Source organism: Condylostylus longicornis, unplaced genomic scaffold (assembly GCF_029603195.1).
Source record: "Condylostylus longicornis isolate FDR11 unplaced genomic scaffold, ASM2960319v2 ptg000003l, whole genome shotgun sequence".
NCBI lineage: Eukaryota > Metazoa > Arthropoda > Insecta > Diptera > Dolichopodidae > Condylostylus > Condylostylus longicornis.
In genome coordinates this window covers 867,766-895,731 of record NW_026577972.1, presented here as the reverse complement: position 1 = coordinate 895,731, position 27,966 = coordinate 867,766, and the positions used below count along the sequence as shown (strand labels likewise).

The 27,966-nt window shown below is 24.6% G+C and overlaps 1 protein-coding gene across 13 annotated transcripts in view; it reads left to right on the top strand.

Moving 5' to 3' along the window:
* The window catches only part of LOC129606370 (plasma membrane calcium-transporting ATPase 3), a 198,515-nt gene that overhangs the window by 63,606 nt on the left and 106,943 nt on the right, over positions 1-27,966 (top strand). For 11 of the 13 annotated variants that reach the window (XM_055516768.1, XM_055516760.1, XM_055516735.1 and 8 more), the window contains 5 exons: positions 6,899-7,070; positions 8,011-8,208; positions 17,227-17,534; positions 17,724-17,934; positions 23,031-23,066. In XM_055516768.1, the coding sequence (XP_055372743.1) occupies positions 6,914-7,070; positions 8,011-8,208; positions 17,227-17,534; positions 17,724-17,934; positions 23,031-23,066 (910 nt within the window). In that variant the 5' untranslated portion in view covers positions 6,899-6,913. The remainder of the gene's footprint in view (positions 1-6,898; positions 7,071-8,010; positions 8,209-17,226; positions 17,535-17,723; positions 17,935-23,030; positions 23,067-27,966) is intronic. The other 2 variants (XM_055516743.1, XM_055516752.1) reach the window with 2 other exon arrangements.

Below are 27,966 nucleotides of genomic sequence, written 5' to 3'. Positions count from 1 at the left end.
CAGTATGTCCCATAGTCAGCTATGACATATTTACTTGCACATAGGATAACAAATCCGTACGAGTATCACAGAGTTGACACGTCCAAGTCTATTGTTTTCTCGTTAAATTTAAATTTCTTAATTTCAAGTTCATTTACATCACAAATTTCATACTGGAATGCATGGCATACTATAAAAAAAGTGGAGGTACTCAATAAATCATACACGCATAAACTTTTGACCTGATTTTAATCATACATGTATATGTATAATATGTGATGAAAATTAATAAATTTTCACTGATAGTTCGAAAATAAAAAAACCAGAATCAAATATTTTTGAAAATATTGTTTAGATATTTTTTGAATGATCTAAGTCCATTGAATTTTGATGATTTCAGCAAAATTGTTTTTAAAAATTTTGATAAACTTATATAATGCCAATTGTACAGTTGAAACTCTTGATAAAGTACGGGAATATTGCATATTATTTTAAAAATTTACCAAACATTTTTGATCATATTATAAATGAAGAGAACATTGTTAACTATTGAAATTCAAAGATTTGTATTGGGGCATTATTTTAAAAATTATTTGAATAAGACATTTTCTACAGCCTTGTTAAGTATAAACTATAGAAATGAGATACAAAAATAATATAAAACAAATAAGTAAAAGAAGGAAAAGAAAAGCGCGAGAGAAGAGAAGAACTAAAATAAAACAAAAAATTATTTTTATTCCTTTTTTTTCTATATTAACTAAAAAAACAATTTCTATTCTTATAAATAAAAAAATAAAAACCTCATATACTTAAAAATGAAAATAATTATTAAATATTTATAAAGAAAAATTTAATTTACATTTTTATGTATCTATGTATGTATTAGAAAAAAAATTTTACACTACAGACATAGACAAATCAAAAAATCTTCGCACTCTTATACAAAGAGTTTCTATTTTTATAAGTTTTTGGTTGATTCTTTGGTTCTATAGAAAGATTGATTTAAGTTATGTCTAAGTGAGAAAAAAGGTGTTTCTAATTAATTAAATTGAGTGTGAATTAATTCAATGTATATTTTTCATATAGCCTTCAGAACTTCATATGTGCGAAGGACACCGATCGAATTTTGAATGAGCATGTGGATAGACAAAAGTAAAAAAAAAACCTAAATTAAAATTCATTTTTAAGAATCGCTGTCTTACCAAGTTGTCGCGTTGTAACGGTGTTTACTCTAAAATCTCTACAACGACACAAAAATCGAATATGAAAATCGATTGTGAGTTAACTGCATCGTCAGGGGATTAAAATCTGTAACTCCTAGTAGGTTATACCAAGTTAATACGGTAATTCCCTCTATAACACAGTATTATTATAGCGCATTTTCATACTACGCGATTTCACACCCTCGTATAACGTGTGTTTTCCCCCATATAACATGGGGATTTCTATTAAAAAAAGATATCGGTGGAACATTATTTCAGATAGCTCCAACAGCGAATAAACATGTAATAAAACTGTTGTTGGATTTATGTAATTTATCTGAAATTAACCGTTTTTAGTTACATATGCATAAGTTTTTTATTTGAAATGTTTCTAGTTTCATTTTAATAAAACGCACATACATATTTCGTTCATAACATAGTTTTTCCTTAAGATTCGATTTTAAAACCCCTTTAACGAGAAAAGTTAAACGCGAATTATTTGTACATAACGCGTTATACGGGGTCATATGAAGGCGTTATACGAGAATACTCCTACAACGCGTTTTCCTATAACGTGAAAGGAATCTATCGCATTATAGGGGGGATTGCTGTACATTATAATCAGATAATATTATAAATAGCATTAGTTTATTTACCCCAATAAAAATATGTACTCAAAAATTAGTTTTTTTTTTTTATGAAAATAACAATGTTTTCCAGAATTTTTCGGTAATACGAGTAATAGAAGTAAAAAACACAAATGAAATTCACTCGAAAAATTTCATGACAATTTTATTTTCTATTTTGAAAATTTTGCCAATGGTTTCTCTCTTGATCTTAGTAGATAGTATTAAAAGTATTGGTAATAAAATTTATAGAGTAAGTAGCACAGAATTTGTGAAATTCCGATATTGAAAAATTATGATCTTGACAATTCATTTTGATTTTGATATTACACCATCTAATGTCATCAAGTCTGCAAAATGTAACCCCTTTCTTCAGGCATTATATGAATAATGTCTGAGTTAGCCTTTTTGTTTATTTGATTTAGTAAAATGTTGATTGATTTTATAATTTCCATTCAAATAAAAATTAATTCTGTACATTCATTTTGATGTAAAATTGAAATAATTTAAAAATGTTTTGGAAATCCAGTTGTGAATCGGTTTAAGAATGAGTTTGAATTGCTTTTGATTAGATTCAAAAAATTTAGTCCTTACTTATGAAAATGAATATTTTAATTAAATAAAAACACAAAAAAAATAATATTTTTTTTCAGTTGCTAATCGCCAATCCCAGAATTTAACTAGCGTACCATGTACAGCTTTTGTTTCAAATTTTTTGTACATATATTAATAAAATTTTAACTAAATTTAAAAAGTATATTATAAATAAAACGAAATTAAAAAAAAAAATGACAAAAAAAAAAACAAAAAAAAAAACAAGTGACTTCAAAGCATGTGACGGAAATATATTTTTAGTTTCCGTGTTATAAAGTGATATTCGACTTTATTTTATGTTTCAAATATCTCTCATCTCTGGTTCACTCTCTATTTTTATCAATCGCAATAAAAGGGAGGTATTGTGTTTGTATAAAATTTAGCCTATTAAGCTTTAAAATAAACTACATTTCGGTATAATATGGAGAAACGTATGTATAAAATATTTTGTGTAAAAACCTGTGAGTGTACAAATTCGTATATTTCAATTTCTCCTCAACTAACCGATTGTTGTGATGAAAATTTTGCATCTGAGTTAAGTTCAAACATTAAGTCAATTGATAAACATACACCACAATAAGTGTTAACAATAGGTTTTTACGTTGTGAGATGTTATTACATTTTAGATATTTTTTTTTAAGAAAATATTTACATATATTTTAGAGTCTCCTTTTGACAAATGTTAACGAATCAGCATTACCATTAGATCAAATTTAGATTATTTGTTCATATTTACTGGCTCTTCGTTGCCTAGTGCCTACAGGTCATTGTTCTAATTCCTCTAGGCCAGAAGATCTTGCATTGAGTTCGTAGGATTCTATTGATGAGTACGCCATTTTCTGAGGAGTACTATGTCTTCTTCAGCTTCCTCACTTGTAGTAATGATGCTACCAAGATAGGTGAATCATATTAAATCCTCAGTTGGGGTTCTGTTTAGTGTAAACTGTTGAGATACATTGATTTTAATCTTTCATTTTATATCAATAAAAGATTACTTAGCTTTCTTTTAAAATTTTAAAAATATATATTTCTCAATTAAGATATTTTCACAATCTTGTGAAACACTTTCGTGAAGCAAGTTCATTCAATATATTTTTTGTGTTAACCATTCGTTTAACAGTCGTAGCTCAATACAAAATATCTGATGTGGTCAGCACATAATCGATCGTAATATATATTGCCTTGTTTAGGGTAAGTGTTGCAGAAGATTATAAAAATGCATTTTGAACACTTCCTATCATTTTAAGGAAGCTAGTAAACTTTTAGTTATAATATACTGAATTCTCTAAAAAGTTCACCAACTAGTTTCGGTTCGGAATAGGTTTAGGAATAACCAGAGTTCAAAATTCAAATTTCAAAAAATTCCATCAATTCGTTTCGCAGATATGGTAAAAATGTAAAATCGGCCCCCAGATCAGTTTCCAAACCCTGATCTTTCCAAAAAATTTATAGATTCATTGCTTTAACACCTAGAACTTAAATATTGAATTTGTTGATTATTATATAAAGAGATATAAGCAAAAATGTAAAATCGACACGCAAACAGGTTCAGTTTCCAAGACCTGATATATCCCAAAAGTTGATCAATCTATGCCATAGCCAAAATAAACACATACAAAATTTCATCAAAATCAGCAAAACTTGAGATACATGCGTCTTTAATTTATTTACACTTTCCTTCTATGGAGAAGTGCGTTTCCACCGAAAAGTGGATATGCAAAATTTGTTACCATCACATCACCTACCTTATTGTATACAATGCGGTCGGTAAAATATTTTTGTATATTTATAATGCGAGTACATGTGTAGGCATTGTAAAAAATAAATGAAAATTTTGGATACATAAAAGCTGTTATACGTGCGTACATCATGGCATGGCGTCTGCGAAAAATTAAAAAGAAACAAAAATAGAAAAAAATTATTCCTTGTTATTTCTTATTTACATTTTTCATTAAAAATTATTAGATTTCTATACCTACATAAATTACAAAATTTAGTAATTTTATTTTATTAAATTTAAAATTAAAACAAGTACTTTAAAAGAGAAAAAACAGTAAGATTTTTTAGCATATTTTAGAATGTATATATATATGTACATATATATGTACATATATAGTTTATGAATACAGTTTATAAAAATTGAAAATGCTGAAAATATACGAAAATTTTCCACATAATTGTTATAAGGTAGGTCGGGATAATGTAGCCTAAACATCGAAAAACAAACAAAAACGAAACAAAATATTTTCTCTTACTTAGTAATTTATAGGCCCATACATGCTCTTTCAATGCATACATTACTCATTTTTTTCTCAATTATAAAATAATGTCTGAGAAAGTTCCTAAAATAAGGCGTAAAAGTGCAATTTTTTAAACTTTTTTTAATAAGGCCTATTAAAAATTTTCCTATAGGCGTTATTAACTTCATTAACTTTTTGAATTTGAAATGTTGTCTAAGAATAAAAAAATATTAAAAAATACGATTTCAAAAGTACAAAATCATTCTAACTTTGAAATTTGTCTTATGTTTAGTGTCTATAATTTTACTTTTTAGCACTTTTCCAAAAAATTTTTGAAAAAAAATTCTTATTAGTGTCACTCTGTCGTCCGTTCGTCCTTCCGTGGACATGTCTACAAAATTTCTACACCTTTGAAGATAGAAAGCCGAAATTTTATGTGTACATAGATCTTTACTAGAAACATATTTCTATAGAAGAAGATTTTTATCTATCTGCCCCCCTCTAGAAGTTGTACTCCCCAAAACCCTAAAAATACCATTGTTTAACTATTTATTGCAGTAAAACCATAAGCATTTTTCAAATTTTGCAAACGCAGAAAGGCAGTGGCTTACTTCTCTTATCATGACATACTATAGTTAAGCTTTAAAAAACAAAATGGCTGTAAAATTTACCGTTACATAAAATCCGTTTTTTACAAATTTTTGATGTCTTTTTTCTTCTAGACCCCCTAGACCCCAGGTTGTAGGAAATTTTAGAAGCTTTTGGATATTATTAAATACTTTATTTCGTTAGAAGAAATTTTTTTTTAATCTCCACTCCCTCTCAAGTTATCGCTTCTTGAAATTTGTAAAATTTGAATTTTTGACGCCTTATATTTTCGAAACCGCAAGATTTTTCAAATTTCTATAAACGCAAAAAGCTAACGGTAAATTCCATGACATTAAAAAATATAATTATTTTTCTTAACTCACACAATCAACCCTTAAAATCGAGCATTATGTTAACCCTGCTTTAAATTTATTTTTTCGAAATGAATTATTTATTTCGACTGCATAAATCATTCATCCTAAATATATGCAATCCTAGAAATAGTTTCGTATATGAGTGAAAATAATTTTAATAGTGTGGTAGATATACATCGATTGTTTTTCAAAGCAGTATATTCACTTGTTGAATGGAAAAGTGCTACAATACAAACCATTGGTTTGACCGAACTTTATTTTATGTACTCGTAGAACGAGAAAATATACGCCTTATTAAACACACTAAGTTAAACAAGGCCTATTTTTTAATTTTTTTTTTTAAAGTTAAATAACTTTTATTAATTATTTTTTTATTAAACAAAAGACTATTTTTTGAATATATATTAACGTCATAAAAATAAATGGATTAGTTAATGATTTTTTAATGAGTTTCTCTTTTGTAGACCCTATTACTCCGAGGTATCTTATTTTAAGAGTTTATTCATAAAATCAAATTGTACATTACATATACGTATACATTCTCAAGATTTTCATTTATACATCAAAGAGTGCTCATTACCGTTACCTAATGTTATACCTAATTTTATAAGATATAGTAAAAATTTCTGATCTGAAATCCTGTCCAACCTTTTTCTTTTTTTCCCCGTAAAAATATTAGTTTTTGGTAAACATGTTCATTGAAACGCTAAATTTTTGGTTCTATAAACATGTACATATTAAATTTCTTATGGAAATAAATAAAGAAAATTCATTATACAACTGCAGAATAACATATGAATGTCGTATAGTCAAAGGAACGAATCAAAACAGAAAAATTTTTCTCCTCAAACTGGACCCTTTCTGTTGTATTTAATGTTTTATCTATATAATTTTTAATAAAATGTGCCGGAATAGATTTTTGACCGAATGAGAAAAAGTAGTTTTGAAGACCTTACTTGTATAGGATTTTTCTTAATAAGAGTATTTGCTATATAAAGGTTTAATTGGCTTTTTGGTATATCGTTTCATCTTATGAACCATGTATGTCGAAAAGCTCTTCTTATAAATTTTACTTGTTTTTCTATAATTTTTTTGTTTGTATTATTTGTGCATATATTAATATGCTTTATTTTGACAGACTATATGTTAAAGAGATAACCATTGTTTAAATACCATTCATCCAATATTTTTAAGAATTGTTTGAACAAATTCTTAAAAGTAAATATAAATATAAGTATTGTAAATAAATGTTAAAATAATTTACTAATTACAAAAATAATTTTGCATTTTTATAGATATACTCATAACAAATGGCCACAATAGATGGAAGACCGGCGCAATATGGGATCTCACTTAAGCAATTACGAGAGCTCATGGAGCACCGGGGTAGGGAGGGTATAGCAAAAGTAAATGAATTTGGAGGTGTCCTTGATTTATGTAAAAAATTGTACACATCGCCAAATGAAGGTAATTTTTTTTTTTGAATTTATAACGATTAAACTTATATGGATGTGCATGTTATATTGTATATTATTATTAAGTATTGTCGCGGTAAAGCTTTAAGGAAGTTTGATTAGCACAGCTACATTTACACATATAGAATGGAATCTTCATATAACGAACAGACATAATCCCAAAGTTTTTAAATGATACTGTCGTCGAACAAAATTGCTCGTTAAGTGGAGATGTTTGTTATATGGAGGTTATGTAGAACATTAAAACATTTTTTATGTACAACTTTGTCTCGCCAAGAGATCATTGCCAAATTTGAAATAACAAAGGCGGGTGTTACTTATAAATAACTGCTCTAGTTCTGTTTTGAAATATTTGACATTTACTACAAAATCAAATGTCAAATTAACCTCTCAGAATGTCACAGAAAAATGAATTATATATATGTGTGAATATTTATATACATATTTATGAATGTAAAAGTTCAATTTTGCAATGATTGCGCGTTTATTTCGTTTATTTAATAATTTTTACAAATTTGAAATATTATAAATATTCTTTAGCTTATTTAGAAATTTCCTTCCTTCAATATTTTTATAATGCAATAATATTCGTGCTGAGTTACAATTTATTATAAAACTAATGCTATTCTTAGCAGTTCGATTCTAATTACACACAAGAATGTAATTTTAAAATATGATCATACAATTTTAAAAATAATTAAGAAATAAAGATCATAATAATTTATAAAATCGCGGTAAATATTATGTTACTTAGTAACTAGTATAAATAAATAGCTAACTGTAAAACAAGTTATATTACCCGCAAACATGTAACATTTACAATATCTATATATCTAGATATGTATTCTATAATTACAGATTAATTTTAATATTGTATAAGAATATCATTTCATACTATTTAAAATATTTCTTTATTTTAATTTTTTATTAAGGATTGTCTGGAAGTAGGGGTGATATTGAACACAGACGAGAAACATTTGGTTCAAACGTAATACCACCGAAACCACCAAAAACATTTTTGACACTAGTCTGGGAGGCTCTCCAGGATGTAACACTAATTATATTAGAAGTAGCTGCTTTAGTTTCACTTGGTCTATCGTTTTATAAACCCTCCGATGAAGAAGAAGTTTGTAAGTTTTTCTATATACATATGCATTTGTATATATATATATATATATATTTATATATATATATATTTATATATATATGTTTAGATTCAACTCGATTTGTTTTTTTTTATACTTTAAACCACTTCCCTACATTTTGATTAATTGTTCTAAATAATGTATAAAAAAGTTAGAAAGCAAAAAAAAATTTTTTTTACGTCTTTCTCAAAAAAATCAATACGTCTCTGTTTGTTTTTTGTTTTTTTTTTTTAATATCCTTTCGTTACTTTTTCCCATGTCCTTCCTCACCATCACAAACTAATTTAAAAATTAAAATGTTCTACCTATCACAAAAATTTTAATTCTATGAATGTTTATTATTCCTATTGTTTACTGATAACTAACTGTTATATAACTGTTATACAAGTCAAATGAATTGCTATTACAACTACAATGAAAGAAATCCCCCACCTCCCTCTCCATAAAATAATTTAACTTTTATGAGTATAATATATATGTTTATAAAAATTACAAATGAAATATTATTTTTTCTTAAAATTTGTCTCACTTTTTATATAATTTCCTATGTAAATGAAAAAAAATGCACGTATATAACAACTATACTTGTGTAGGTATGAATCTGTATAACACTTTTCTTTTAAATTATTATTGAAATTTCAAGCTATTCTTTGAAATGATTAAAAATAAAAAAAAAATTAATAAATAATAAAATTTTCTAAATAAATTATATTTGATAATATGGACTCAATCGCTATTAATATATATGGAAATATGCAAATTAAGTATGTAAACATTTGTTCGAAAATCTAAATCAGTATAGAACTTGAGGAAAAGAAAAGGGTTTAAAAACTCTCTGAGTTTTTTAGTCTATATTTACTGACCACATTGTGTATACAATAGGTTGGTTATGTGATGGCAACAAATTTTGCATATCGAGTTTTCGGTGGGAACGCACTTGTCCATGGTAGGGAAGTGTAAGTAAACTATTTTCAGCAACCTTTCGGTATGTCGATCTGTCTGGCTGTGTGTGCACGCGTGTATCTCAAGTTCGGCTGAACCGATTTTGATGACATCAAATCAAATGATCAGATTTTTTTATAATATTTCTATAATTTGTTTTCAATTAAAAAAAATCTAATGTGGTTAGCACATAACCGACCGCAGTGTATATTGCCTAGTTTAGTGAAACTATTACAGAAGATTATGAAAATATAGCTTGAACACTTCCTTTCAATTTTAAGGAAGTTAGCAAGCTTCCAGCTAACATACCTAGAAAAATGTAAATTTGACTCATAGTAGAGTTTCGCTTTGTGCCACCCGAATTTTCTGAAAAGTTCACCAGTTAATATTAGCCAGCAGAACTCTAATATCAAATTTCAAGAAATTCCATCAATCCGTTCCGTAAATATGGTAAAAAATGTAATGTGGTAAAAAATGTAAATCGGCAGTGACACTCAAGCAACACTTGTATTATGACGATTCGACATATGACGTTACGAACCTGGGGGCACATGATTTAGTTCAACAATAAATAACCTGTTTTTACAAAGTAAACTTATTAACTTGAATTTTATCAATTTTTAAATATTGTTTGTTACTATAGATAAACAAACAAATAAATATAGTTCTTTTTTCTGCAAATTTCCATAAAATGAACCATATTATTTTTTAATGCATAAAATATTATAGATTTTTTCGGAAGCTTACATACACACACGAGCAGCAGTACAAAAAATTTAACTCAACACTTACGATATTTTCGAATAAATTTGTATGTTGTTTGAATAATGTAATGTTCTGGAATATGAATTTAAAAAAAAAATCAGTGAGGATTTCAAAATGATTTCAAGCATGGGAATAGCATAGATATTAGATAAAGGGAATAGCATGCTTTTTTCTATATCCTTTTTACTCTCTAAAAATCTTACAAAAACAATAAAGCTAAAAATCTCACAAAGGCTTTACCTCAAAATAAAGAATTGCCAAATTAAAATTGTCAGTTCAATGTCAATACAATAAAATTGTGCGAAAATAAAGGTCCATAATTCCGAGTTGCTATGCGCCATATGTAATCATATGGCGCTATACCATATGTAATGTTAATATTAACTATTTCATTACATATTACAAATTATCTATGCAATTATACGGGTGACATTATTACATCAGGGGCGGTACGAATTTGTACCTAAAGATGTTTAAAAAACACTTTTTATATACATATACACTACTGTTTTCCAATAAAAACAATGAACTAAAAAGTATATAAAGAGTGCTTTTTATTGTAAATTGGAAATTTTTAAAATCCGGATAAAAATGCATCGTGACCGCGTATAAGGATCTATTTTGCCCCCGTGCTGCCTGAGTGTGAGGCATGCCCTACAACACATCCTTGAGAAATACTTTCGTAATTATGATAATTAAAATGAAAGTATTGTAATTATGAAATGAAAGTATTGTAATTATGTGAAATAATTCAAATAACCAAAAAATTATCACCCACATCCTGCTAGTCGCATCACTTCACGTGATAGGTTGTTCTTTAAAAATTTAGTAATTTTCCGGATAAAATTATTTTTGAAATTTGAGATTCTATAATGAAAACCGTAATCTTCAATAATATCTCATCACTTCAAGTTGGGCAACTAACAGAACAAGTCTTTTGGAAAATTTATAATTACATATTATATATGAAAGAAGGATTATCTTGAGTGAGACTGCTTGAAATGTGTGTATTTAAGAGTAAAAAAATCAAAAGTAATAACAAAAAAATTAAAAAAAATTTGTGTTTTCTTTTTTTTTTATTGTATTTTTTTTTTCTGAATGACAATATGATGTGCATATAAAATAAAACGAAATATTTAATAATTTCCAATTAAAATCTCATTAAAATAAATATTTTTAATAAAAATAAAATTAAAAAAAAAAAAATCAAATGAATTTTTTTAAATGGAAACAAAATGAAACATGTGGAATTAATAAAAATAAATTAATTACTAAATTGCCAAGAAAACCAAAAAAATGGATCACATTTTATTTCACAGCTTTCACTTTACCTGGAATTTTAGTTATTTCTCTATATATAATATAATAAAATTAGATTACTTTATATATTTATATATATATTTGTATATCATATATAAATAGTAATGAAAATGTATGTATATAATTTTATCAAAAAACAGGTTTATTATATAACGCGTAAGTGTATCACAATGACTGGTTAATAAAACGCGGGCGATAAATAATAAGAATTTTATTTATTTATATCAATTCTCATATTATCAGCATATGAAATTTTATGCTGCAAATAATCGGAAACTGACATAACAAAAAAATTTAAATTGAAAAGTTATAACTGTTAAAAGATTGAATTGTTTCTAATGAATTTTAAAAGCATTATTTAGTTTCAAAAATTAATTGTCATTTATGCAGTGCTGTCAACTGTTCTTAAAAGTAGAGATGTTTTCTTCACTTTTTAATAATCTGTTTTAGAAAAGCGTTAATAAAAGTAGAATTTAGTTTTAAAATCTACCAACATGAACTTAACTATATTTTATTGCTGTTATTTGAAAATGATATTTAATAAAGCGATCTTATTAAGTTTCTTTTTTCTTAAAATTTTTAAGCTTAGAATTTTTTTTAATTTTTGAAAGTGAAAACTCTCTGTTAATCAGAATATAATAAACCTGTCAAAATTGGTTTTTTATTCATTTATTTTTTTATATTAATTTCTTTATTTATTTATTTCTCTCGCTTTTTCTTGTCATATTTTATGAAAAAAAATTAATTTGTTTTATTTGTATAAAAAGTTGTTTTCTTACCAGTGAGAATCTAGGATCGTATAATTTAATAATTGTATTTTATTGTCAAACTTGCTTGACATCCAAAATGCGATGAAGTGTTTTTCAGTTCAACTACTGTAGTTTTAGTATTTTTGCTTTCTCTTTTTCTTTCTTTCTGATCTAAATTGCTAAAACTGGGTATAATTAAAACCCATTTTCAGCAATTTGGATTTTGTTTACATTGTATAAATTTTTTATTCTAAAATATGAATCACAAATACAGTGTATACAATGTGCAATATAATGTACTCCATTAATACTGCATTTTGGATGTCAGCGTTTATCAACATATTCGAGATATATCTCAATATTGGCTCTTTCCTCTATATTCATTTCAATTGAAAAATAAAGAATAAATTAATTTACCTGTCAGGTAATTTGACAATATTTGGAATAGAAAAAAATTGAATATAAGTGGAAGATTCAAATAAAAATCAGAATAAAGAAAGAATTCATACAAATTTATTCAAAAATGTAGCAATAAAAATTAAAAGAACATTTTATGATTCTATAATTAAATTCAGTTTTTTTCCTTATGTTATCTAAACTTACATATATTATTACATAACGTACACTGTACTGTTGATCGCATCCTTTGACTATAATATTAGAATAGAACTAAACAAATTAGAATTAAAGTAACAGAGAAAAGAATATTCAGAATTTAATAGTGAATAGTTATCAATTATTATATACGATATTACAATTAATAGCTGCGTGAAACAGAGAAATATATAATTTGGGATTTCTTAGTAAACTAAAAAAAAAAAAAAATTAATCCTTTAAAATTTTAAATATATTTCAACATTAACATACAATCAATTAATTTTTATATATTGTGTGATCAACATTGAATTTATCACACAATCTATAAAAAAAATTAACAGATTAATATTTCAAATATATTTTTGATATTGTGACTTTTTTTATATATATCGAATATTGTGAATTGACTTATTCAATAATATTGTTTTTTTTTTTTTGTTTCAATTGATGTTTTAAATAACATTAATTTAATTGTTGTGGATAATAACTTTTTTTTAAATAAAATATACAATTTAATTCTCAATGGTGCATATAACAATAAATTTTGTGAACTATATAATATTAAATATGCATTTATACTATTGTTATCATTTCAAATTAAACTTTTGTTAAAGCTAGTAAAGTGAATATTTCAAATAATTAAAAAAAAGTAGAAAATAAATTGAAATAGATTTTTGCTTTTTCATATATGCAATATTGAAAATTTTGCACCGTAAAAATATGTTAATGTTTAAAACAAAGTTTTTATATATTAATTCCATTCGTGTAATGTACATGAATGAAACGTGTTATAATTAGTAATAAAATATGTTTATATGATATACATATTAAGTTATACGTGTTGTATGTAGTTATTTAATTTATACATTTTAATATTTTAATTAACTCATATTTAAAATATTTAATCTCTAACATGTTTAAAATATATTTTAATTAAACATGTTGTAATATTATTCAATAAAACATTTTGTAGTACAAAAAAGTGAAGTTAAAATTTATGTTCATATAATGATTTTATTTGTAGTATCGTATGATTTGTATAAGGGTGTCTCAATGAAAACCAGATCTTAAAAAAATAATTGATTTATTGTATAGTACATGTATATATACATACAATTTGTTTTTAGATATTGAATAAATTAAACTTTTTATATATTTGATTCACATTTAGGATTTCAACCCATAATTTCTATTCGTTTTATTTATAAAATTTAAATTTGTTTTATATTTATAGTTATATAAAATTAAATTTTTGTATATTTTAAATAATATAAATATAATATAAATATACGTATAACGTTTTTCTTAATATAAATGTATAGGTATTGTATAATAAAAAATATTAGTTTTTTTTTTATAAATATTCAATTCATTTTTTATATTTTTTGTATATTTTTTGTATGTTTTGTCTTTTTAAGCACTTTTCTAAAAATTTTTGAAAAAAGTGCTTATTATTTTCACTCTGTCCGTCCGTCCGCCCGTCTGTCCATCCGTTCGCCCGCCTGTCCGTCCGTGGACATGTTTACAAAACTCCTACACCCTTTAAGATAGAAAGCTGATATATGTGCATAGATCTTTACTTGAAATTTATTTCCGTAGTACAAAATTTTTACGTATCTCTCCCCTTCTAAAAGTTATACGCCCCTAAAACCCTAAAAATGGTATGTTTTAAACATTTATTGCAGTGAAACCATAAGCTGTTTTCAAATTTTGTAAACGCAGAAAAATGGTGGCTGCCTTTTACCACGGCGTACTATATTTGAATTTTAAAAAACAAAATACCCATTAAAATTTACCGTTATTTAAAATCAGTTTTTTTCCAAATTTTTTATGTCGTTTTTCTTACAGACCATAGGTTGTGAAAGTCTTCTTCAAGTTTCTATAAACGCAGAAAACTAACGGTAAATTTCATGACATTAAAAATATAATTATTTTTCTTAACTCACGCAATTAACCCTTAAAATCGAGCATTACGTTAACACCTATTTAAATTTATTTTTGTTTATTTCAAAGACTGCATAAATCGCTCATCCTAAATATATGCAATCTTTTATGAAATGGTTTCGTATATGAATAAAAGTAATTTTTGTAGTGTAATAGGTACACCTAGATTGTTTTTAGAAGCAGTATTTTCACTTCTTGAAGGGAAAAGTGCTACAATACAAACCATTGGTTTGACCCAACTTTATTTATTTTCAATATAATTGTGTTTACATATTTACTTGTTATACTTTCCTTTGTTTATTTCTTATGTAGCTATCAATTTTCGTTTTTTCAATGTATTTTCTTAATATTTTAGAAGAAATTCTAATCTTATGTTAGAAGATACTTTGGTTGTTTATTATATAGCGTTTATATAATTTGTTTTTTCTTGTTATATTTTTTTTTTATTTTTTTCCATTTTAATTTATTATTTACATTTTATATAAACTATAATCAAAAATATTAATTAAAGCAAGATGAAATATGGAAGGAAGATCAGAAAACATATATAGCATATTTGTTTTATTCCGTCTGTTGTCTTACAAGACTTCTAAACTGTTCAAGATCTAGAAAAATAAAATTGTACACAAATAGATTTGATTAGTAAGAGGGAGTGTTATTTCAAAAAATTTTTATTATACAAAAATCTTAAACAAATATGTCAATATGTTGAATCGACTCTAAAATTGAATGTTATTTTAAAACGGTTTTCGCTTACTTTCAGAGCAAGAGCCAACTTTCTTAATTTATTAAAAAAATTTCAACAGTTATCGATAAATTTTGTTAGAACAAAATTTTTGCAGAATAGAAAGTTTTCGATGCCCTGTTTTTATTTTATATATTATTAACCCAAAAATTGTAACCCTCGTACCTTAACTAAATTAATAAGTATAAAATTATTCAAGCTTCATTGTAAGTATAAATTTACATAATATTATATATGATAATAAGATTATTAATTATGTACTTATACGCTTAGGGTCTGGCACACATGCAATATCTAGTGTTGCAAGTGTTTGATTGCTTATTTTTTTTCCGTAAGTTTATATTGAAGCGCGCACATATGCAACGATATGGTCGCACGCATTTAAGCAATCAAAGAGATTGCAATTTTTTGCAAACTGATTGCAATTTTTATTAAACGCATTCGATTTGAATTGATGCAATAGTTTAAGTTGGTTAGATGCGCGCGCAACTATTTTACAATCAAACACTAATTGCAAAACTAAAAATCGCATGTCTGTCGGAGCTCTTACAATTACAGTTTTATTGCAAAACTATTAAAAAACTAAACTATTTGAATACCCTTATTATGATCGGCGAAACAAATGGCTAGGCGAGTCAAATGGACTAGGCGAATCGAATGACGTTTTAAATTATGATAGCCAATAATGAAAGTGTTTTCAATCGCCAGATCCAAAATGTTGCTACCGCAAGACATCAAAATGCGTACCGAAAATAATAAGGTTAACACCACACATACATATGTACATACTTTGTTAATGCTTTTTTGCAAAAATAATTGCTCGAATGGTTAATTGGATAGTAAACAATCAATATTTTTTACAATAATTTGTAGAATTTTATGAACTTACTTTACACATAGTTTAGGTTTTTCTATTATAACGCAATAAATGCTATAATATCCAATAAAAAAAACACTCATGTTTTATTTTGGTTTCTTTTCCCAAGCTTGTCACACAGAATTTTCATTCAACAGATTTGACAGCTCATTCGCCTAAAATTTAGGCGAATTTGCTAATCATAATACCTAAAATTCATATTCGCCAAAAATTTAATTCGCTTCGCCGATTATATAAGGGCCAAAATTGCAATCAGTTTGTAATTACAAATTGTTTGCTTGCTTAATTTTATGCAATTATACAGTTGTGTGTGTGAGCACTTCCATATAAACCCATATGAAATATAAATGAAAACTCAAAATGTCAGTGAAAATGCTCTTGAATCTATTATATTTAATACAAACTCTGCGTAGGATTTATATAAATTATTAAATGAAAATGTGCTATAATGTGTTCTTTTCAACTTTTTATAATTTAAATTTCTCGTTCTTATAATTTGGTTATTCTATTAATTTTTTTAATGTTTTTGATTATACACATATTTTGTCAATTATATTAATATTTATATTCAGTAGTTTTTGTACTTTAATATATAGATTTTTTTTTCATAGGTTTTAGAAAATAGTAAACGTCAAATAAATTAGAAATTTTGTAATGACAATAAAAATTTTGTTGTGATTGTGAATAATTAAAAGTACACAATTAAAACAAAAATAGAAAAAATATATATATAAATAATTATCAAAATAATTTAATTAATTTATAAATTTATTGTTTTCCAATTTAATTTTTTTACTTTTTGTTCAAATTTCAACTATTTAATTTTTGTTGATTTTTTAATTTTAAATTAAAAAAAACACTCCTCGAATGAAATTTTAAAAAAAATTCATTTCGGGTGAATTACCACATTTTTTTATTATTTTTCCCCCTCCATTTCTAAATAATATTTTTAATTTTATTTCTCCTCTGCCTTGGGTCCTAAAAAAAAAAAAATTTTTTTTTTGATCAAATTTTTGGGTTTTCTTTTGTTTTTTTATTTTTTATTTTCCACCTATACCCTCTAGCTTCTACTTCTGTATTTTCAGCAATTCTTGCCGAAGAAGATGATCATCATGGCTGGATAGAAGGTTTAGCAATTCTAATTTCCGTTATAGTTGTTGTTTTTGTGACAGCATTCAATGATTATTCAAAAGAGCGACAATTTCGTGGCTTACAGAATCGTATAGAGGGTGAACATAAATTTTCAGTAATACGTGGCAGTGAAGTTAGAGATATAAATGTCGGTGATATAGTAGTCGGTGATATATGTCAAATAAAATATGGCGATCTATTACCAGCTGATGGTGTACTCATTCAAAGTAATGATTTAAAGGTGAGAGAATTTTGTTGTTTTTTTTATAAGTATATGTATATAAATTAGTTGTGTGAAAATAAGATTTAAATGTGCGCCTTCTCACGAAGAAATCAATTTTTTAAAAATCAAATAAGAAGTCATTAAAGACCGAAACATTGCGAAATTCTATATCTTTCATTTGTTGTGTATTTTTGTCGCTATTTGTAGATTGATGAATCATCGCTAACAGGAGAATCCGATCATGTCAAAAAAGGACCAGATTATGACCCAATGGTATTATCTGGTACACATGTTATGGAAGGTAGTGGTAAAATGTTAGTTACAGCTGTTGGTGTTAATTCACAAGCTGGCATTATATTTACATTGTTGGGAGCTGCTGTTGATCAACAAGAGGCTGAAATTAGAAAAATGAAAAAGGGTAAATTATTAAGGTTTTGTTTTCAAACTTTTCATTGCTTCCTACACGCATTTTGCTTCAATTCAACATTTATTCCTTTAAATGACATTTGAAAAAAAATAATAATGGAAAAATCATTTAATTATTACTTTTAGTTTTTATGTTCGTCTATTTGTTTTCAAAAAATTTAAAATATTGTTTTTTGTTTTTTTAATTATTAAATGAATTGTAATTAATTAATTTTTTTTTTCGGATTTTAATTTTAAAATAAATTTTATAATGCAGCTTATTCAAATTAAAATTTATATAAAAATTAAAATCTATTTTAAATATGTTGGAAATGAAGTAATTTTTTAATTTTTGGTTATTGTTTTGCTTATTATAAAAAATAATTTCATTTTTAATCATTCATATTGTTTTTCTCATTTTATTATTCAAAAATTAATAAATTTTTCTTTAAAAAAAATTATTTGAAATGGTTATGGTTTCATACTTTTAATTAATGAACGTTTTTTGTTTTGCGGTGGTGATAAAAATATAAAAATAACAAAAAATAAATAAAATTTTATGTTTTAAAATTATTAATAATTTTTTTATCACCCTTTGATAGATTTAACAAAATTTTGTAAATGTGAATTTGTATTATTTTAATCACAACCCTAATGGGTTTGATAGAGTTTCTAAATTTGGATTTTGTATTATTATATGTTTTTTATGTTTCGATGTTTTGTGAATTCCGAATTAAATTGATAATAAAATATATGTGATTTTTAGTTTTGTTCATATTGATTAAATAATTGAGTTTTTCTTTAATTTTAATTTTTATATATATAAAAAATTATAATGAAAATGAGCTAACACTTTAAATATCATCTTAAATAATTCTTTAATAGATTTATGAATTATTTTTTGAATGTCATGAACATTTGAAATTAACATTAATTTGTATTTCCAAAAAAAAAATTTTTACAAAACTACTAATTTCACAAATACCATTATGCCAATATACATAATTTTAAATTAGGGAAAAGTGATACGAAACGTTTATTGTCAATTTTACAGATCAAATCTGCCAGATTTTTTCTGAACATATGCAATCATAGTTTTTTTCTATCATTTCAAAAACCTATGTCGTTGCAATATGAAAAATTAACAATATGAAAACATTTCATCCATTATCAAAGCTTGTCGTTTTTCCACAATATTTGGATATACTCTACGTATAAATGTACAATTAAGCCTCTATAACTCGAATCTTTTCAAACCGATAATCTCCTTACATCGATGCAATATGATTTCCTTTGAACAATAGCATAATTTTATTTATAAACACTTTTCTATAGAACCCGAATTATCTTAACTAGAATTTCTTTTTAACTCAAAATAAAATTCAGTTCTTATATAAAGAATTCTTATGATTCTTTCTTATTTCTATTGTTCGGGACCTCTATAACTGAAAACATTTTCCCGTTTCAGTGCGACATCGAGTTATAGACGTGAACACTGTTTATATATCATAAAAAGTTAAATGCGAATATTCCAAATAGTCATATCATTTAAAAAAAAAATATTAACATCTTATTGTCATATTAATCATTTGGACAGAACCCTTGTAATTTGCCTTACACAACTCTCACACATAAAATTCTTTAAAATTCTTAAATCATTTAAATTTTTACAATATTTTATTATAAGAAATATTCTCTTAGTGTAACACTTGTTATTGCATGTTATTAAACTAATTTTGAAAGTAATAATTTTTTTAATATTTTTGTGGACTTTCGAAAATTCTGTTTTAACTAAGACCGTGATAATATAAAGGACGTTCGATAAACCAAAACACAAAATCTTTAAATGCAGCACGTTCGAAAAATTTTTGCCACAAAAGAATTACGTTCGAAATATTTTTAAAAGATTCGAAGTATTTTTAAAATATTATTTTAAATTTGAAGAAAATCACGTAAAAAAATTTAAGATATTAAAAATCTGAAAACTTAAACTAATTAGTTCCCGTAAATCTGTAATGAAGCAAAAAACAGTTTTTAAAATTTAAGTTTAAGTCTACTGAATTATTGAAGATTCCCTTCTATTATTATATCATTTAGATGCACACAAAATTTATATATGATTCAAAATATTCAAATTAATCGATTCAGTGAGATTTGTTCCAAAGGTTATGCTATTTACCGAGCGATGTACCGTTTGTACTGACATAGCAGTCGTCTATAGCAGTCAAAAAATAACGTCATCGCTTTTTTAAACTGAAACAAAACCATCATATTTTTCGACTTAAACTCACTCAACACAACTCTGAGAATAGAACAATTTTGATATAAAATTTTTTTAAATAAAAATATTACTAAAATAATTTATATAAAAATGCTATTAAAATAAGTATTAAATTTTAGCATATGACAATCAAGTCTGACTATCAATATGACACAATATGATAATAAATCCGATTTTCGGAATAATGTGACATATGTGTCATATAGTATTCTGAGTGACTAAGTTTTTATATCATATTTTAAATGATACTGCCAGAATATACCCCAATAAATTAACTACATTTTATATACATTTGTATATACGTACATATTACAAAAATTGTAAAATTTATATCGATTAATTCATTTTCATATCTGATAATTAATTAGTCCTTTGAGTGTAGGAGACTTTTTATTATTTTTATGTTTGATTAAGTCTCTCTCTTTCTCTTTTCTCTCTTCTTATCAATAAAAGAAATAAAAATTTTGGTATCCTAAAAGAAATTTTGCAATGATTACAAAATAAAAATAGAAAAAATCTAAATGCAAAATTATTCAGATAAATAAATTAAGATTCAGATTAATTCTGATTAATGATTCAGATAAATTCAAGAATATTTTTAAAAATGATGTACAACGAATATCAAAATTCCAAACAGAAAGAAGATGAAAGAAAAAAAATTTAATTTTATGTGAATTCAAAATTAAATAGTATCATCTCGGAAACCGGACAATAAACGTGCAGAATTAAGAAGATTTAAAACTTTGATTAAGTATTTGAATATTGGATCGCGACATTACAAAATTCACGAAAAAAAGTTTACATACACACATTTTTTTAATTTATGGTAACTTTTTTATGCACATATGTATATAGAATTATTTTTTTTATTTTATATCTACCTATATATATAAGAATTGCATTAACATAAAAATTTCCCAAAATTTTATTTGCATTTAAGCATTTTATTTTTCATAGTCTGAATTTAATTATTGGAGGATTTATTGTTTTTTTTTCTTAAAGTCTTATGTTTATTTTTACTAATTATATTTTTGAATAAATCCATTATTAAATACATATTTGTGTTCATATATCAAAAAAAAAATTTCAACTTTTTAAACTTTCAAAAATTAAATTGCATTCAAACCAACTCTTGTTAATATGTGTAGATGAATTTTTGAAAATCCAGATTTTTGACAGAAATGTTATTTAATTACTTTATTTAGTAAATTAAATTTGAATCTAAATTATAAATCATAGAAACCACATTTGGTAACATAATTAGCTTTCTTTTTCTATTCCTTCCAATTTTTGTTGTTTAATAAATTTAATATTTAAATGTTTTTAACCTTTGAATACAAGACTTCCATTTGTATGCATATGTCAGGGTAATATTCAAATAATCATAAATTATTTATTAAATTTTATATTAACTTAAAATATCATTAATAATCAAGTAAGTTACATAATTATTTATCTTTATATTTTTATTTAAATAGTTATCAATTATTATTTATAATAGAAGAAAATATAGTATATTCGCAATGACATACATTTATTCATTTAAAATCGATACAAAATTAATTGAAATTGATACTAAACCTAAAAATAAGTGATTTACGTAATATATGTATGTATGTACGTGAAGGAAAAAAAATATTCATAAAACGGACATATTTCTCGCATATTATATAACGAATATTTCCAGGACCTCTAATTCCAGTGATTGCAGTAAAAAGTTCAGCAATCACACAATTTACAAGTTAAATATTCCAGTAATTTCTATAAGCTACGTTAGTATTTCATGGGATGATATTTTATAGCCGCAATTATGAATTTAGGATTTTGTATTATTAATACAAAATTTAATAAATACTTATTTAGTTTATTCAGCAATTCAATTTCAGTTTGCTGAATAAATTAAGTTTGTTGTAAAATTTTACAATAAATTGCACATTTATGAATATAAAAAAAATCTATTATCTGATTCAGATTCGGTTATGCTTGACTATAGTGTTACGTCGTGTAAATTGCGAATGTACTGTACGTTTTTATGTATATATATATATATATATATATATGTATAATATGTATGTGTATTTTTATGTAATGAATATAATATTAATTTTTTTCATTGTGCATGTTATTGCAAAAATATAGAAATTCAATTTTTTTTTGCTCTTTGTTATCTTTTCTTTTCTTCTAAATTTTGGCATTAAATAATAAAAATTTTAAATGTAATCTTAATTTTTTTTTTATTTTTCATTTTTGTTTGTTTTTTTTTCATGATTGTTTATTTTTATATTATTGTGAATAACATCCTTCCTATAATTATTATATAAAATTTTTTGGAGCCCATAAATTTAAAAAATTTTTTAATCAAACTTATAAAAATAATGTTTTTTTTTTTTTATTTCGACTATTTTATCATTTCTACCACCACTACTATTTGTACTACTTCTCCTTTGATCTACTACTGCTACAAATTATTACTACTACCACCATTATAATCATCATTATTGTTCGTAAATAAAAAATTAAAAAAAAAAACAACAATTACAACAACAACAACTACAATCAACAAATACATCAACAAATAATAATCAAATCAACCAACCAACTTCCATTTTCACGTACAAACACGAACATCAATCAAATCAATCCTCCTAACCATAATATTGATCATGTTCCATCATCGTCCATATTTAAAAAATCAAAAATTGTTAATCGAAAATATTTAACAAATAATCGAAAAAAATAAATTGAAATTTATCTATAACAAAAATATAATTATATGTAAAAATATATAAATATTTTTGTGAAAAAAAAAACAAATTTAACATTGGCAGAAGCTAAAAAGCAGAAGAAGAGCAAAAGCTTAACAGGTGATAAATTCTTATTTAATTATACAAAGAAAAACTTGTTTTTTAATTTATATTATTTTTACATTATGGGCGTATTCCAGTATGTCAAAGATCTGTCAATAATGTTAATACGTCAAAAATCTAAAATTAAAAAATAAAAATCTAAAAAAAAATGAGTAAAACCTAAAATTATTAATTGGGTTTGCTAACTTTATCTATATAGAATAATTTATGACACTTGCATTATGAAATTTTTAAATAAATGATTAACATTAATTGCAAGCATTTGACATGCTGAGAATTCGCCATCTATTAATTTATTTTAAAGAATAAAATTTTATATATATATGATATATGTATTCACTTATTTAATTTTAATTAAGGAAAAAAAAAATGAATCAAGGTCCTATAATTGGAAACGTCATTTGCATGTTTAAGCATGAAAAGTTAAATAAGCTTTAAATTATTGTTCCATGGATGGTACATCTAACTTAAAAGAGGCCAATATTTCTATACAATAAAACTTAAAAAAGCTGTGACTTATGTATAAAACTTATTGTTTGAAAATGATAATATCAAATTTTGTTGCAATAATTACGGTTCACAATATGCAAATGGCATTACCAAAACGGGCTTAATTTAATTTTTGATTATATTATTCTGTAATTCACTATTTTTAATCATCCGAAAGTGAATAATTATACCACAAAATATAACATCAAGTGAAATTTTTTTCCATTAAGAGTTTCGATACTCCGCCTACAGCATACAATTTAAAACTATATGGTATTGTTACTCATAAGCTGTAATTGCTGTGTAAATTATTAATACCGTGTTATTGTAATTTTAAAGTTGAAGATATTTATTAGATCTATTTTAGCATTTTGTTTTAGTGAGTGTTCTATATATAAGTTTATAATTCATATTATAAAATTTTTATATGATGTTGTGGTAATGAAGAAAATAATATTTTAAAAGTGATATTCCTGAATGATTTACGGAATTATGAAAGGGTTTACTTAAGAAAATTCGTTAAATGTGAAATACAGAATGAATAGTCTAAATTTCTCTATATTTAGATAAGAAAGTTGATCACATAATTATCAAAAACAATAAAAAAAGTATACAGCAAGGGGTAATGTCGGTATACTATAGATAAAACTCCTTTATTGAAATTGTTTTTTAGTTTTTATACGTCTGGTTGTAAATTTTTTTTAATCAAACTTCACTTGATAGTCCAGGAGTAGAGTATATAATAAATAATTTATAATTGTCGTAAATTTTAATAGAAAAATTTGAATTAGGTTACATTTTCAAACCGATAGCACTTGTTAACTATCTTCTCTTTGCAATATCTAAACATTCAAGAGGAAATGAAAGTTTGTGTATAAGATTTCCGTATTAGGCATTCTTGTTATATTAATGAAAATAATTAAATATATTTTTTCATCGATTTATGCTTTATATTCACCGGTAATTTTGTCCTTGGCAATAATCGCGACAATAGGGTGTGTCAAGGAGCTTAATTGTATATGAAATCATCGTGTACATTTAACCCTTTGAATATTTTTATTAATTTTTTTTTTCTTCAAAATCATTTTCATTTAAACAATGAAATATTTATACCGCAGATAAAAAAACAAAAATCCTGTTATTCTTTTCTTTTCAAATATCAAAGTATCATTTAATATTAATATAAAAATTTCATTCATTGCCAGAAACCCCTCATTATATTAATGAATAATTAATTTTTTTGTTTTATAAGCTCTGTTTAACCCTTTCTTAGCCAAATATCGTTGATGATTGATAAATATTGGGCGAACTAATATATAATATGATTTTAAAATTTTAATTGCCGAATAAATCAAGTTGATATTATAAATTAAGATTTAAATAGACGCTCATTTACAATAATGTGAACGATATATAAAAATATAAAAAGCGTCACTTGAAAATTGCGTCAATACGGTATAAATACATAATTCAGCAATTAGAATTCATAAGCTGAATTACGTAAAAATACTTTATTATTGCAATTTTGAAGTCAAGAAAATTATAGTGTAGTTCTGATATAGTTCGGGGCATCATACGATATTTGGAATAAGAGATTCTATTTTTTTTTTTGTAAAATTTTTAATCTTTCATAAATGTACACACTTTTAAATACATAAATATTTAGTATTAAAAATTCAATGAGGATCTTTTTCCTCTTCCCCTCCCTCCCCTTTACCACTAAATGAAATTATAATAAAAATTCGTAATAAATGCATAGTGGATATATTATTTGTTTTTTTTTTTGGTTTTTTTTCAATATTTCAAATCGATTTATGTCATTAATATTATTCTTTGTGTCAAAATTTTATTAAGTATCCTCTTTTTTTCTCTATTTTAGTATTTATTTTTTTAAAAAAAAAGTTATGAGAAATTAGCAAAAGTTTTTGGATAATTAAAAATAAAGAAAAAATATAAATAAAATATTCTAAAGTCAATTTAATTTATTCAGCTATATATTCAAATTGTCTAATTTATGTATGTAAATAAAATTTAGTGTTGTTATGCCTTGATTCTTTTTTTAAAATTGACTTCTACAGTAATTAAAACATTATTGCTGAACAACTTAAATTGACGTTAGATCTGCATTTTGCTAGACGACCAGTCCTGCACTTTTAAGTTGTTATAAACCAAATTAATATAAAAAAAAAATAATTTTGATCAGATTATTTCCTAATTGTGAAAGAAAATCACACACGGATCATTAAAAAACCGGTTAAGAAGTTAGATATTGCGGCTTTATTCTGACAAATGAATCGTTAGGTTCAGCAGATATGCAAATTTCAGTTTTGTAATTAGTTTTGTAATTACTATTTAATTGTACAATCGTTGTGCGCATCTAACCAACTAAACTATTGCGTTTACAAAATGTTTGATTGCTTAATTGCATGGGATCATATAGTTGCATAGAGTATACGCTTGCATATAAGCCCATGAAATACGAAAAAGCAATCAAACATTTATAAAACTAAAAATTGTATTTTTACCTGCGCCCTAACACTATTTAGCAATGAGGCGGTTTATTTTAAGTATCGAATCACTTGTCAGAAAAATTTTCAATTTATTCAAGGGTACAAAGTTAAAGAATGCTAGTGAATGTTTCTTACGAAAAATTTTCCAATTTTTTTTTTGTTTTGTATTATGTAGTATATTTTTTATTTACATATAAATTAAAGGAATATGAAACAGAAATTATTTTATAATTTGAATAATTGCAATCATAATAGAATTTAGTACAGAGATCATTTTTATTTTTAATAAATATCTTGACAAACAAAAAGTGAAAAGTAATCAAATTAAAGTACTTAGTTTGTAATATTCTTTTATTTAGTTATTTTTTGATTTAATTGAGTAATGGTTTCATAAGGAGTAATATTTTAATGCCGTATTTTTTTAAATTTTTTCTTTAAATTTATAGAACGTGAAAATTAATTTTAAAAATTTTTATTTTATATTTGCATAATGTATTGAAAGCTTAAAATATGTAATTATTTCTAAAAAAATCTGATAGGATTCGCACATAATCGGCCGCAATGTATATTGCCTAGTTTTAGTGAAAGTGTTACAGAAGATTATGAACAGATCCTTTCAATTTTAAGGAAGTTAGTAAGCTTTTAGGTAACATACCTAGAAAAGTGTCAATTTGTCTCTTAGTAGAATTTCGCTTTGTGCCTAAAGGATCTCCCGAAAATTTTAGCAGTTAGTTTCGGTAACAAGCAGAACTGAAATATCATATTTCAAGAAATTCCATTAATCCGTGCCGTAGATATAGAAAAAAATGTGAAATCGGCCCATAATTTGGTTTCCGACTTCTGATCTTACCAAAAAATTTGCAGATATATTGTGATAACACCCCGAATTTCGAGTTGATTATTTCTCTTTATAAAAGCAAAATTGTAAAATTGGTCCGCAAAAAGGTCAAGTTTCAGAGGCTCATATATCCCAAAAGTTGACCAATCCGTGCCATAGTCAAAATAAACTCACGTATAAAATTTCATGAAAATCGGTTCAGCTGAACTTGAGATACACACTAGCACACACATACCGACATCTTTCTAAAAATAGTTTATTTACGCTTACCTACTACGTTATGGAGAAGTGCACTCTCACCGAAAACTCGACATCTAAAATTAGGTACCATCACTTAACCTACCTCATTGTGTACAATGCGGTCGGTACAAAGTAGTTTTTTTATGTAAATTACAATTATGTATGTTTCGTTTTGTTTTTCTTTGGTTGTGTAATTAAACTCTCACTTACAACCATTTATGAAGCAAATAATTGTTAAATGTAAAAAACAAGTTAGGGTTTTCTACTTGCATGTTATTTTTATTACAAGAAAAATTCAATAAACTAAATAAGAAAAGTTAAAGTAATCAAATTATAAAATAAAATTTAGATTTTTTGCCTCATAAATTATTATAAACTAATATTTAAAAAAATAGAAGCACTATGTTAATTTTATTTTGATTCCTCTGGTTATTTTTTACTAATATGATTAATTATGTTTACTTTAATTAAAATTGTCATGATTACTTTTAAATAATTAAAATTTTCAAAATTAGGTACATAATTGAATTGTAAATTACATAGCATAAAAAATTATTTTTATATCAGGTTATGATTGCATTTTTGAATTATAATTTTAAATTTTCAAAAATTACTTAAAAATTTGTTTACAGTTATAGGAAATTATTTCTAAGTAATAAGTTATTCATATTTTTTGATTCATTATTTTTAATTTTTTTTTATGTTTTTCATATTATAATAATTTTTTATATAAATATACGTATAAACTTATATGTATGTATATTTAAATATAATCTAAATTACAATATTTATAAATACTCTAATATATAAAATTCGAATG